The sequence below is a fragment of the Schistocerca cancellata genome, chromosome 1 (assembly GCF_023864275.1).
Source record: "Schistocerca cancellata isolate TAMUIC-IGC-003103 chromosome 1, iqSchCanc2.1, whole genome shotgun sequence".
Taxonomy (NCBI): Eukaryota; Metazoa; Arthropoda; class Insecta; order Orthoptera; family Acrididae; genus Schistocerca; species Schistocerca cancellata.
This window is the reverse complement of record NC_064626.1, coordinates 909,055,192-909,070,549: the sequence shown is the minus strand read 5'-3', so window position 1 is coordinate 909,070,549 and position 15,358 is coordinate 909,055,192. Positions and strand designations below refer to the sequence as shown.

The 15,358-nt window shown below is 36.6% G+C and overlaps 1 protein-coding gene across 2 annotated transcripts in view; it reads right to left on the bottom strand.

The window, feature by feature from the left end:
* The window catches only part of LOC126191053 (uncharacterized), a 240,375-nt gene extending 234,570 nt beyond the window's left edge, over nt 1-5,805 (bottom strand). Inside the window, exon 1 of one of the 2 annotated variants that reach the window (XM_049931776.1) lies at nt 5,763-5,805. In XM_049931776.1, the coding sequence (XP_049787733.1) occupies nt 5,763-5,771 (9 nt within the window). In that variant the 5' untranslated portion in view covers nt 5,772-5,805. Of the gene's footprint in view, nt 1-5,422; nt 5,698-5,762 lie in introns of those variants that run through there. The other variant, XM_049931768.1, reaches the window with a different exon arrangement.
* Between the last annotated feature and the right edge of the window lie 9,553 nt (nt 5,806-15,358).

Genomic DNA, 15,358 nt, shown 5'->3' with positions numbered 1-15,358 from the left:
GGATTATCTGATTTAAAAGGAAGTAATTATATTTGAAGTTACATATCCACTATTTTGAGGAAAAATATATCTAAAGACAAAGATGATGTGACTTACCAAATGAAAGTGCTGGCAGGTCGACAGACACACAAATGAACACAAACATACACACAAAATTCAAGCTTTCGCAACAAACTGTTGCCTCATCAGGAAAGAGGGAAGGAGAGGGAAAGACGAAAGGATGTGGGTTTTAAGGGAGAGGGTAAGGAGTCATTCCAGTCCCGGGAGCGGAAAGACTTACCTTAGGGGGAAAAAAGGACGGGTACACACTCGCACACACACACATATCCATCCACACATATACAGACACAAGCTTGTGTCTGTATATGTGTGGATGGATATGTGTGTGTGTGCGAGTGTGTACCCGTCCTTTTTTCCCCCTAAGGTAAGTCTTTCCGCTCCCGGGACTGGAATGACTCCTTACCCTCTCCCTTAAAACCCACATCCTTTCGTCTTTCCCTCTCCTTCCCTCTTTCCTGATGAGGCAACAGTTTGTTGCGAAAGCTTGAATTTTGTGTGTATGTTTGTGTTCATTTGTGTGTCTGTCGACCTGCCAGCACTTTCATTTGGTAAGTCACATCATCTTTGTCTTTAGATATATTTTTCCTTCGTGGAATGTTTCCTTCTATTATAACCATATTTTGAGGAAAAATACGTATATGAAATGGTGTATGATAGTTTTCTAGGTCAGTATATCTGCTTATAATACAGTAGTTTAACAGTATATAACATCTGTAATAAAAAAATACCAAATATGTAAAAATATGTTGTTATAGACATAATTTATTGTTGCTAAGGGGAACAGAAGTGAAACATGTAACTGAAGGAAATTTAGAGAATCCTGATACAAAGTATGCAGTCAAAAGTAAAGTGGTGTTGGCACTGTGTATTTGAAACAGCCTAGTTCAAGATTCATACTGATTAGCAACATAATAGTACTACGTTGTATAGCTTTAACAATGAATTATTGGTGCATAAATCTGTGTTTCAACAATTTCTTTTTCGTTTTGCATCCAGAGACAGGAGCTGATCTCCAAAATGAATGCTCTTGTATCAAAAGAGCAATTCATGACATCTTCAATGACAACCTTAGCAGAAAACTGTCAAATGACATGTCACAAAATTCAAAGAAATTCTGGTCACACATGAAGGCTGTTTGTGGCACCAAAGTTAATGTTCAGTCCTAGCAAATGAGACAGGAACTGAAATTGAGGGCAGCAAAGCAAAGGCAGAAATGCTTTAACTCCCTATTCAAATGTTCCTTTACAAAGGAGAACTAACTGAAATTAATCCTTGTACCACTGAAAAGATTAATGAAACAAGTATTAGAGTCAGTAATATTGAAAAATAGCTGAAACAGTTAAAGCTGAACAGAGCTCAAGGCCCTGAAGGAATCCCTGTCAGATTCTATACTAAATTTGTGGCTGAGTTAGCCCCTCTTCTAACTATACTCTGTTGTAGATTCGTTAAACAGAAAGCCATATGCGGTTCTTGGAAAAAGCTGCATGTCACACCCATCTACAAGAAGGCTAGTAGAAATGATCCACAAAACAATCATTCAATATCCTTGATATCGACTAGTTGAACAATTTTATAACATATTCCAAGCTCAAACATAATGAGGTATCTTGAACAGAATGACATCCTAAATGCCAACCAGCATGGATTTTGAAAGCATCAATCATGTGAAACTGAACTCACACTTTTCTCACATGATGTACTGAAAGCTTTGGATCGAGGCAACCAAGTAGAGGCAGTGTTCCTTGATTTCCGAAAAGCATTTGACTGAATATTACTCCTATGCTTATTGCCAAAAGTATGATCATATGGGGCAGCAAGTGAAATTTGTGACTGGACTGAGGATGTTTTGGTAGGGAGGGCACAGCTTGTTACCCTGGATGAAGAGTCATCATCAATGGGATGTACCCTCTGCCTTGCACCTAACAGTGGTTTGCAGAGTGTAGATATAGGTGTAGAAGTAATTTTGGATGTGCACCAGGAAAGTGTGTTGGGACCCTTAGAGTTCATGTTGTATATTAATGAACCTGCAGACAATATTAGTAGTAAACTCTGGCTTTTTGCAGATAGTGCTGTTACCTATAATAAAGTACTATCTGAGAGAAGCTGCATAAATAGTCAGATGTTGATAAGATTTCAACATGGTGCAGAGATTGGCAACTTGCTTTAAATGTTCAGAAATGTTAAATGTTGCACTTTAAAAATGAAAAAAAAAACAAAACAAATGTAGTATCCTATGACTATAGTATCAATGATTCACTGTTGGAATCAGCCAACTGAAACAAATACCAGGCTGTAACATTTTGTAGGGATATGAAATGGAATGATCACATTGGATCACTCATGGGTAAAGCAAGTGGTAGACTTCAGTTCATTGGTAAAATACTGGAGAAGTGCAATTAGTCTACATAGAGATCACTTATAAATTGCTCATGTGACTAGTTCTAGAATATTGCTCAAGCATGTGGGACCCATACCAGGTAGGAGTAACAGAGTGTACTGGATGTATACAGAGAAGGGCAGCACAAATGGTAACAGGTTTGCTTAATCCATAGAAGAGTCGCAGAGCTGCTGAAGGAACTGAACTGATAGGCACCTGAAGACAGATGTAAACTATCCCAAGAAAGTCTGTTATCAAAGTTTCAAGACCTAGTGTTAAATGATTACTCTAGGGATATACTACAACTCCCTACATATTGCTCATGTAGGGATCATGAGGATAGGATTAGAATAATTACTGCACGTACAGAGGCATTCAAACAATCATTCTTACTACACTCCATATCTGAATGGAACAGGAAGAAATCCTAATAACTGGTACAAAGGCACATACACTCTGCCATGCACTACATGATGGTTTCTAGAGTACAGATGTAGATGTATATATAGTTACATTTTGTCACTTTTCTATTGTACTGGTGTATTCTACCTTTTTTTCAAATTCTGTCTCACATCTAACTTATGGGGGTACACGTTAATCTCCATTACTACATTGCTGCATTACCCCATTACCAAGGGCGTTGCCAGGGGGGCAGTGGGATGGGGGTGGGTGGCAACTGCCCCCCCCCCCCCACCCAGAGATGCAACAATTTTTATTTTTTTTATTTCTTACTGGTTGCCCAGTTGGTGACATGACAACTCCAACCTCCTGGGCATGGCTGCCTTCATTTGAAGAATAGTTGTAAATCAAACATTAAATAGTTGTGTATCTTAAAGTCAAATCAAACTGCAAGCCCAGAAAGCACAGACATTTGAAAAAGGCAAGGTGCGCTGTTGGCCTGTGGGGTGTGGTTTGTTTGCTTTTACTTGAGCTTCATAGCTCTGCATTACACTAATTTCAGCTGTCGAATGTTGTTTGTTGACGTACCATAGATCCAGCACATATGGAACTAATGTTTCATATTTTTTAGTTCATGTTTTGCAATATAGTAATGCCTCAAAAAAGTAAAAACCAAACCATTGCTTGGAATGAGGTTCGGTATAGACAATACCTGTTTGGTGTGCAGCAAGCAATAAAATATTTATGACTAATAAGTTAAAAATACGTTTAATTTGAGATTTGACAGGACAGTGAAAACTATGATGCGTATACAGTCATTACACCATCCATGTGATACAAAGAACCAAGAGGAACTAACTATTTGTGATACAATTAAAGAAATGAAAAATTTCTTTCCAGGAACCCAAAAAGCTTTGAAAATTTTGATTACTCTCCCTTGTACAACATGCACTGTCGAACAGTCTTTTAGCAGTTTAAGATGAATAAAAACCTGATTGAGAAGCGTGGTGGTACAAAGTCGTCTCAATGGCCTAGCAATGATGAGCATCCACAGAAAATTAATTTTTGATAATAAAGAAGTTTTCGTTGACAAAGTGTTGCAGGAATTTACAAAAAATCTGTGAAGATCCTGTTTTAACTAATTTCCCTTAAATGTAAGTCGTTTAAGGTATGCATTTTAGTTGTTAGTAATATTAACTGTTAATAAACAATTTCCTACTTGAATCAGTGTACAAGAATTTATTCATTTCCTCATCCTCTTTCTCATGCTATGCCCCTAACACACTGGCTGGTGACTTCCATGTTTTCAGGCTGGCGCTAAGACCTAAGGGGCCCAGAAAAGCGTTCTTGGGCCCCTTCCCAAAATTTTTCATTTTAAACTTCAGTTTCTTAGATAAAGTCAGTAAATTTTAAATAAAAAACTCATCAAAAGAGATCTTCTTTAAGGAACTTTTTAATGCTCACAGTTCACATAAATTCAATAGTATTTTCCATCAATTTAATCATAAGGTTATGTATTTATGTTTCTTAAACAATCCATCAACTTTAGTGAGGGCCTCTTCCCTCAAACTTTGGTTCAGAATCAGAGTGCACATACTACACTTCCATTTCTTGTGTATTTGTTAAGGCACCTGGACTGATGAGCCCCCTTACGGGGACCTGCATCTGGAGTACTTTTGCGCCATTTGCCCTGTGAAAGTTTGTCAGCATGACAGGTGCCTTGTATAAAGTTTTGTTACATTTTGGTTGAAATGGTAGGAATGAATAGAACATCAAGTGGAAATTTTTGTCTGGTTATTACATAACATTACAAAAGAAAACCCAGGCAGACCTGTGTTAAATTTCTGAGACAGGTGTACATTCTTAAAAACTGATTCACTTGTATGTTATCATTCATTCTTTTTTCCTTTCAATAATGTACACTGGCAATATCTTCCAATCAAATCATCTATGGTGCTCTAAGATCTCAAGTGTGTATTAATGTCTTTTAGCAAATCAACAAATGATAACATTACAACCAGATAGAGAAGCTGATAATGGTTTGGCTGGAAAAACTAAAACTTGTACCACATTGACATTTTGCCTGAATTTACGCCAAGGGAGGAAAATATTTTGATAAATTATAGAAAGAATGTCTAATAAGGTATTTTTCCTAGTGTTTGAATGCACAAGGTCAAAGCATTAAATGTTTTTGAATTTTCATTTTAATCTGGTAAAAAGAAAAATAAATTTCACTTTTTGCAAGTGAATATGGTAACTAAATTTTTAGGGAAATATGCCTTGATTCTTGGGCTAATTATGAAGATAGCTCACGGGACGTTGCCATCAAGTTAGTACAGGATTTTAATTCTCTGCTAAAACACCATCATAGCCACAAGAATTAACAACTTTTAAATTTTTGTTGGTAATTTATACAATATTTGGTGTAGTAGAGCTAATGCATCTACTTTCGATTACTTATTTGGTGGTTTCAGCCTGTATCATTATTATCCTTAACAGTGTAAAAGTAACATTAAACATTTTTTGTAAATAAGTAAATAAACCAAGAAGAAAACAGATCACATTTACATGCAGTATACATAGTACCTCATCTGCAAACCAAGTCTTGATTTGTTCACACTCTTCCTCAGAATTAGTCTTATCAGTATCTTCAACAAATTCATAAGTTGTTCGTGCATATGTAGATGTTAAAAATTGATAAGAATTATCGTACATTGTACAGCAAATATTAAATACTGCTTAGCAAATTTTGTCAAGTTCCACATTTAACAAATGAATGTAAACAGACGAGGTATATACATCACAGATCACGTCTTTAAAATCATGAATTACGACTTTCTTCATAGAGACAACCAATATCCGCAGACAGAACCATGGAAAAAAAAAGGCGGATGGGGGGGGGGGGGAGGTGGCACCACATACTTACGCTATACATCGTTTTGAAGTCAGAGTGGGCGGGGCCTGCCGCCATTTTAAGTAGCCCAAAACATTAGTAGACTTGTTTTACGATTGCTTCTTGTTTATTATTTCTGTCATGTGCGTGCAACAGCTGTTTTATATACTAAAACTTATAACACTTACATGAATAGCGCTGCGTCAGGATGGCTATTTTGAACGTTTTTCTGTTCTTGAACGCGTTCGGAATTTTTAGTTAAAGGAACTGTAAAACCCAGGGCTCCCCTCCAGGAAACAGTTAAACACTGCAACCCACATCCAAATGATGTCTGTGTAGTTATTGCTTGAGCTAATGATGTATATAAAAACGAGTCGAAAATGCAGTCAGAGCATTCCGCCAAACGTTGGAAAGAATTGGACAACAAAAAACGATCTTCGTTAGCATTCCACACAGACATGACTTAATAAAAAGTTGATGCGTAAATACCGAAATAAGTTTTACAAACAGAAAGTTTCGGAAAATCTGTAAAGCATTCAAACATGTCAAGTTCTTAGACATTAGCTCCGAAGAAAGAAACTTCTTTACTCGCCATGGAATGCACAGAAACCGCCGAGGAAAACATATACTTGCTAACGCGTTATTAATAGAAACGTCCATAATATGTGAAAATACCACGCTACCAATCGCACTAAAAGCACATGTGCCTAATGAAAGTGTACTATTGGAAGAAAAAGAAACAGCTGCATCAAAAAATTTCCTTGCAATTAATGAAGAAGCAGACAAGAAAACCTCACCTACAAAATCACAAGAAACTAGCGGCGAGTTATTAATAGTCAAAATTTGGATACCGCCATTCAAACAACAGCTCAACAAGGAAAGTCTACGAGATCACAACATACTTCCACTGCATCATATTCGTCATTGAAGAGTCACGTTTCATCTGGGAAGCTTCAAGCAGCAAGATCTCAACATCTCTGTTAAGATCGTCACGAACAACAAAAAAAGTGTCAGCTAATAACGAAGATTTTTTATGGTCAAGTGATATCTTTCGCAAGAGGACACAGCAGACATAAATCTTCCTCACATAGAACAACGTGACAACCTTAACATATATTGTCACAATGTACAAGGATTGAGAAATAAAGTAAGTGAACTTGAAATTCTTACAAGTGATACTAATGTTTTGTCAGACATGCACTTACTGTGTATTAGTGTACACTGGCTAAAAGAGTCAGAATTACATTATCAGTATATTCAAAACTTCAGATTAGTCCACCACTATTCTGGGAAAAATTATAAAGGTGGTGGAACTTGTATATACGTAAGAAATAGCATTAGTTCTGAAGCTTTCCATCCCTGTGAAGAGTATTCCTTAGACAAAGACATTGAAATAGCTAGGGTAGTACTTGCCGACCTAAATATGTATATAATGTGTGTATATAGAAAGGGGTCTAGTGCAGCAGGGGATACAACCACCACCACCTAGAGACAAGGCCGCGGCGCGAAATTCATAGCAGGTCGTGACGTCACTCCAAGCGGGCCACCATGTTGTGTTTCGCAGCGTTTGTTAACATGTTTGTTGGATCGAGTGCTATATTCGTGCTTTAAACTAGCAATTGCAGAGTTTACGTGTAGTGAAGCTACTGTGAACATGGTTTATAAATGTTGTGTGCCAAGGTGTCGTGGGAATTACGGAACTGGACCGAAAGTAATGTTGTTTTCGTTTCCGAAAGATGCGAATCTGCGTTGGAAATGGCTTTCAGCGATCCATCGAGACAATTTTCAACCCACTGAGCACACGAAGGTATGTAAAAACTATATACCTAGTACAATTATTATTATTTTTCTGGTGGAATATCTTGCATTTTGGATACATTTGACTAAAATTGTGAGCAAAAGTTCGCAGTAAATAAGCCTAGTATTCGTTTTCATGTGGCATTATTTTGATTTTGAGAAACGAAATATAAATTTGTGGCTCGTGTTACTTTTTATTTGTGTTTAAATTTCTCTGCAGTTCGTATTTTGTTACGCATTACCGATACGTTTTATTCTCTTTTTGTGAGTGGGTAATGTTTTCCACTCTCGCATTAGTTAGCATGAGTACTAACGAATGTTGAAACTGCTGTTTTCATGTTTAAAAAGCGATCTCTCTGTATGAAGTATATCTGCGTTGTTTTTATGTATGTTACTTTTTCCTGTTAGACATTCACCAACCCACGATCAAATAATTATCTTTCAACCTAACCTAACTTCAGGTTACGATGCAGAATAGGTGTCTTCACAAACAGATTTCAATGGCGTTCTGTATCACTTGAGCCGCCTCATATAACGGCATTCTCGTTAATAACGCATCCAGTTACTTAATCTGTCCGGTATTTTAAATGTTTCAGATGGTTAATTGAAATGACAAGTGTCATTTAGTTCATACAGCACAGCTTGGCACGGAATGTTTAGTTGATATCTTCTTAACATACTTCCAGTTGGATGTTCATGACTGTCTTACTGAGGTGTGTCATTTATGTTGGCATCTGTTCAACTTTATTTTGTGTTTGGCATGCGTTTGCTTTGGAGTTGTTGTTCTATCCAAACATGAAATTTGTGCTAGGCATATATCAAGACCCTCATTCAGTGTTACCAGCAATGACACAGTTTTAATATGTGCTGGCATAAAAACACCCACAGTGAAATAGTATTCTGCAGCTGTTGATATCTCTTATACCATGACAATGAAGAAACTGTAAAGTCAAAATTATAAAATAATTGCTATGTTAACATGCAGAATCCAACAGATTACTGAAATTTGGTGCCACTTAATCCATAACAGGAACTGCACTCTTATAGTTCCATAAATATCACAGTACTGCTGTAACACAAGCAGTTCACAGGTATATTCATCATATACTGATGCCTGGTGAGGTATGCTCCTAGTGCTTATAGTCCTAATTAATAAAGAATATTAAAATGGAATATGCATGTTGTTGTAGAACAAGGTATATTGCTGTTAGGCCTAAATAATTTGTGTACGTCCACTAAGGTGTGACCTGTCAAGCTGATATTGGTGGAAAATGAATGAGTATCCAGTGTTTTTTACTTTCACATAAAGACACACATCTCTAGATCTTGCTGTATGTTGTACTGACTCACACTACTTTGTTTTAGGTTTGTGAACTTCACTTCACTGAATCTGACATCTGCCGGCATACGGAATGTTATGATGAAGTGAAAGGCACAAAGCTTACCGTCAAGCTTTCAAGACCGAGGCTTAGAGAGGGTGCTGTCCCATCAGTGTTACCAGGCTGCCCAAGCTATTTGTCTACTCCATCCACCAGCTCTCGAGAAAGTGCAGAGGAAAGGAGAGCTAGATTGGACAATGAACATCTTCTACAAGCAATTAAAGACAGTATAGTAACCAAAGCAGAGTATGATTCGAGGAAGTTATTTTCTACTTTTGAAGCATTTCTGCAGTGCCTAGAAAGAGAAACTATTCCCAGTGAATGGACCATTGTTAGGAGAAGTGACTGTGTCCTATTTCTATTGCTTACTGTATTGCCTGCTCCATCTGTATCTGTATCTGTTGTAGTGACAAATGATTTGCAGTTGTCTGCCTATCGAAGTAACACTGAGATAAGAAAGATAGGTGGTAGAAAAATATCACACAAACTTTCAAATATGAATGATTTGTTTACAGTATTAGACAAAGTGAAAGAATTAGTCAGTGCAAAAGAAAATACATTAAAAAGCCAGTGCCTTCTGATACAGGACATTTTAAATGACATGTGCAGTTCTGTAGATGAAGAAAAACAGAAACAAATTCAATTCTTAAGTGAGCAAGTTAAGTTGTTATGTAGCTGTGAGGAAAACTACAGGTTTAATCCTCACTTTTCTGTATTTTGTTGTATCCTGCATTCTATCTCCCCTCATGCCTATAAATTTTTGAGGTCATCTGGCAATCTTATTCTTCCTCATCCAAGAACTTTACAGAAAATATGTTCCTCATATACTAATGGTCCTCATAATGAACAAAATGAAGGTGCTATGCTGCTGTATATTAAGGAAAGATTTAAATCTTTGCAGGAAAGTGATTGTACCATTTCTTTAATGATGGATGAAATTCATATTAAACCTTATTTTGATTACAAGGGAGGAAACATTGTGGGGGCAGCATTTGATAGTGACGAGGCTGCTACTACAGCATATGTCTTTATGATACAATCATTGCTGTCTTCTTTTAAAGAAGTAGTGCATGTCCTTCCAGTGAGAAACCTTGTAGCTGAACAGTTATTTTTGTATGTTAAGAAAATATTATGTGGCCTTTATGACATTGGTTTCAAAGTTATTTGTGTAGTTAGTGACAACAATGCTATAAATAGGAAATCTATGGCACTTTTTAGCTCACCTCCGAAACTCAGTATAGTTTACCCACATCCAGCTAATCCAACTCAGCCACTATTTTTTATAATTGATTCTGTTCACATCCTTAAGTGTATACGTAATAATTCGGTTAATCAAAAGGACTCTCAAGTTTTGCTCAAATATCCACAATTTGATGGAAGCAGTGATGATTGTCAGGTGTTAATGGCATCTTTTGAAGCATTGAGGCAGCTTCATAAGATTGAGTGTAATGGTCTACTTAAGCACTCTTATGGTCTTTCTTTGAAGTCTCTTTATCCATCTTCACTTGAGAAACAGAATGTGAGCCTTGTTTTGCAGGTATTCAATGAATATACAGCTGAAGCCGTTTCAACTGTAGGAGAACAGAAAAACTTGTTACATTACCAGACCACTGCAGAATTTATTAAAATTATACTTACATGGTGGAAAATTGTAAATGTTAAGACAGTTCACAAAGGTGTTCGACTGAATGATCTCTTCCAGTGCCCTCTGTCTTTAAGTAATAATGATGAAAAATTAGTTTTTTTGGAAAAGTTTCTTGTGTGGCTCGATAAGTGGAAGGACTTAGGCCTGAAAAATAATACCCTTTCAAAAGATACACATATAGCTCTGACACACACAACCTATGGTTTGATTGAGATGGCAAGGTACTGTACTAAAGAGCTCGGTTTCACTTATTTTTTGCCTGGAAAAATTCAAACTGATTCTCTGGAAGCAAGGTTTAGCAGTTACCGATCAATGGCTGGCTCTCAGTATCTCATATCTGTGAGACAGATTTTTGAAGTGGAAGCGAAGATGAGGATGCAGAACATGTTACCACTCATGTTGAATTCAAGTACTTTTGGTAAACTGCCTGTTGCAGAAGGGTTCATCTTTAATTGTAATGATGACACAAAAGAGACTGTACAAACAGACTCTGAGTTTATGGTTGACATTATGTATTTGGAGGAAGATTTCAGGCAGGCAGAAACATACCTTCCAGTATTAACATATTTAGCAGGGTATTGTGTTCGCAGTGTACTGAAGAAACAGCAGTGTGAGGTGTGCAGCAAATACCTTCTCTTAGACAAAGAAATGTGTCTGCATGGTGAACAACATCTTAGTTTAATCAAAAATTTGGACAGGGGTGGTCTGTTTTTCCCTCAGCCTGATGCTGTGAATGTTGTTATGTACAATTACATTACTGTACAGAAGTTAATATCTGCCCCTAATGAAAAAAAATTTTTGTCATCCAACAGTCAAAGGGTGCTTGTTCAAAATGTAACCATAAATGCTGTTCAGAAGAAAAGTTTCTTCTTAACAGACTTTATTTGCAGTAATGGTCATTCGGCAGATAAAATACTGAAGTTGTTAGTCAAAGCATCCACCAACGCATTATTAAATAATTACATGAGGAAAAAGAATGACACCTTTACTGCTTCTTTTAAGAAACGGAAGCTTAGCACATTTTAATTTGCACACAGTTTACATGTTAGGACATTTATCAGGTGTCACAGGAAATTTCTATTATGTCTCACACATTCAGTTCCACTGTATTTGGTCCACTGAAAGCAGAGGCAGGTTCCATAATCCATATTGGTGTAGTACCTTCAACTGAATGCACACTAATTGTCATTTGGTCCATATAGCCTGTAAGTTTTGGATAATTTGCTTCCAACAGTTTCAAATGTCAGATGGTCACAACTGTTTCCATGCAGACTATTCAGCTGAAGTAAATACTTTGTTCAGCACTAATGGCTAGTTTCAATCTCATCATTGTAAAATTTTATCAGTTTGTGTACACATCCATCTGTGCACCTGATACTGGCCTAAAGCTGAAACTGGGCCAGTTTTTCCTAGTAAAGTTTTTATGTCTTTCAGCTATTCTGTGCAGAAATATTTACATCTTCCTTTCAATTTGTTGAGCCTGTGCTGCCCAACAAGAAGAAATCTGTTAAAGTAATTCTGTATTAAACCTCATGTAATTCATTATAACTATGTATGTAATTAGAGGCTATTATTTTGGCATGCAGACATATAAAACTTACAGTAGAATATTACAATAATACAAAAGGGAAAGCCAAAAATGGATTTCTCCCATTTTCCTGAATCAGAATGACACCAGGGTGTTTCCTAATGTAGTTACTTCTCATAACAGCTGTTCATCTAAATTTTGATACAAGCTGTCAGTATTGTTGCATATGGGTAACAATTAGTTATTGCTTTGCATATATTATTTTACTGAGACATAGTTACATTCCAGTAGTTGCTTATTCCACTCACAGCTTGGAATAGTTTAATATCAGACACAGTAGTTGGTCTCCATTCCCAAATTTGCATCTCATCCAGACTGTGACCCTTAATTTGTTACTAATCTTATTGTGTTCCCTTGGTAGTGTGACGCTGTGTGTCAGATTTGGACCGCACATGTGTTTAATATGCTAGAAAATTTCATAACAGCACACACTTTGGTACTGAGTCAAAAGTGTGTTCTTGAACTGTTTGTGCCAGTAGCTGTAGAATCTTCTGTTACAGAAAACCACTTCACAGCATTAAAATACAGCTTTGGTGTTCCATACTGTCAGTTTAATTGAAACAGTTTATTCTAAAAGGAATAATGTGAAAGGTGGTGTTTATATATTAATTAAGGAAAAGTTCTTCCCACCTATATAGAGGGAGAGTATCCTTACAACATTAAGGAGTGTCATGATACTGCATTTTATTTGAATGTGTAGGACATTATATCCTACACCATTCAGTTTAATTTGGAATCAGTGTAAAATTGTTACAGTTTTGATTTATGTTGTACATCTTTCGTTAATCCCAGAGTTAGTTCCTCTGATTTATTTTGTTTACACTTAAGTTCATTACAAGGAACTTGGCCTACTTCTAGCTTGTGGCAGGGTTTTCAACAAATGTTGCATAGCTGTGCAGTAACAGTATAAAAGAGTTCTTTCAGTTTTGGATCAGGTATTCAACTGTAATGTGAGGTTGGTCTGATATGTTGTCGTACTCAGTATTACTGAATGTCCTTCAGTAGTGCCTCATCCCAGTACACCTTTATATCATGTTGCATACATTCCAACAAATGTTTGTTGCTCTACTACTCTCTCTGAGTTAATACTTTTGACAGCAACATAAGTAATTGTTAGTCACAATTATTAAATTTTATAGACAGTAAGACTGGTAATGTAACCTGTTATACGCATCTGACATGTTTTGCAACTGTCATTTTTCACAAAATACAATATATCAAATGTGTACAACTAATCAATCATTCTGAGAGTAGATAAGGCTTGCTGTCTTTTAAGATGGAAATTGTGATCTATTTCTGTAATGGAACCATGCTGTGCCCTGGATGTTGTATCAGCATTTTCAGGAAGTAGATGTACATATAGCTGACTTAAATAAATTATAGTTCATTACTTCCAGTGTTTTATAATTCTACATTAACATAAACTATTAATAATTACATTATTTTAAGCATGCTGAGTACTACCTTTCTCATGTTACAGTAATCTGTCTACATATTACAAAGAATTTAGCTTGAGCTGTAGTCACCAGCAGTGATTTCTGATCTATCCCTGGAGTTACTAAAGTGCAAATGTGAATTGCAGTGTCCCTTGTTCTGAAGTTTAATAAAATTCTTAGTATTGTATACAGAATTCCCTTTTCTTTCTTTCAGGATCGCTTGATTCCCTTAATGAGTCACTGTCTCCTGCAGTCACGTAGGTAGACACTTAATGAAATTCTGTTACGAAATACAGCTTCAAACAATGGAACAAATTAATCTAGAAGTAGGTTAAATTTATTATTGACATTTTTAGCGTGACACATTCTCATTCCAACTGCTGCAAATGTCTGCTGAAGGTTTGTAGATTTTCACTGTTGACTTATATAAAGGTCCTGTTGATAAAACTACTGTTGTTTACAGGGCTCACAGCATGCATTTTGAACAGCTGACCATTATGGTCAGGAATACATCTAACATTTCACTTAAACATATGGTGCTAATTCTTTTATCTGCAGAGTATTGTCAATCAGGCTCGTAAAGTTCTTTGCAACTCTTGTGAGAAAGTCAACACCTGCAGACGGCTCATTACATGCTCAAAATCTGCCATATTTTTACAGGAAAGAAAATTTACATTACAATAACAACGCATAATTGTTTTTGTTTCTGAGAAAAGGTGAGTTAGGGATTGTTTGCTTGGGGAATGTACTCAGCTTTCCTGAGGGCGCTCTATAAACAGTTACAGAATATTTATTTAGGATACTGAAGGTAGAGGAATTTAATATTATACACTGTATTAGTGCAGAATTTTTCAAGTGAGTGTAAATAATAGTCGTCTGGTCCAGAAAATCACAGTGCATTTTTCACAAATGTACCTTGTTTTATCATGTATATCGCAATATTATTTACATCCCGCACTCGTACGTTTTCACTGGCTATTGGTAAGTCTTAAGCAATTACATTACCGGTAAAAAAGAATTATAAACTATAGCTTCTGCTATATCGTGATTGATAAAGTTACGTATTTTAACCATACGGCAAAGTACTCTCCTCTTTGCGTGGTATCATTTGCCAAGATCTCGTTACGTTATCTCCAGCGGTTTACGAGATATGAGAGGCGTTATGAATATTTCATTCCCGCGCGTTGCGATCGGAAGTGAAGTTGCTGCAGATGCTCAAATTTTTCGAGATTGGAAGGAGATATTGATCCAAAGTTTTACGAAAATTTCCAAACCTCATCTGTATTTCACACTCAGCAATGGAATATATAATATGCATCAAACACAAATTCATAGCGCCCCCTATTTTTGATGGCAACGTTCTCAAATTTGATACTCATCTGTGAAATACCACAATAGTTATGACCATTATCGAAATGATTGGCAGTTCATCATGAAGCTGCCATATAAAGCTAGAAGTATTTCAGAAATTAATTATTTTTTACGGAACAGTTTCTGTAAAACCGTTTGACAAAGATTTGCAGGCCGTGCGTCTCGAATCCTTAAGCGCAGCGCAAAGCCAACCCTGGCCCGCTTTGGGTGACGTCACAAGAGCGCGCCGCGGCCTTCTCTTTAGGTGGTGCTGATACAACCCGTCGGCTTTGAACAATGACGTCACAAGTCGCCAGAGAGCATGTATTACAAAGATGAAAGAGCTGAGGAGAATGTTGAGAAACAAAGGAATGCGAGAGAGATAAACATTGATCTTGTCAAAAGACGAGAAGCGATTCTTCTTAGTGTTGTAG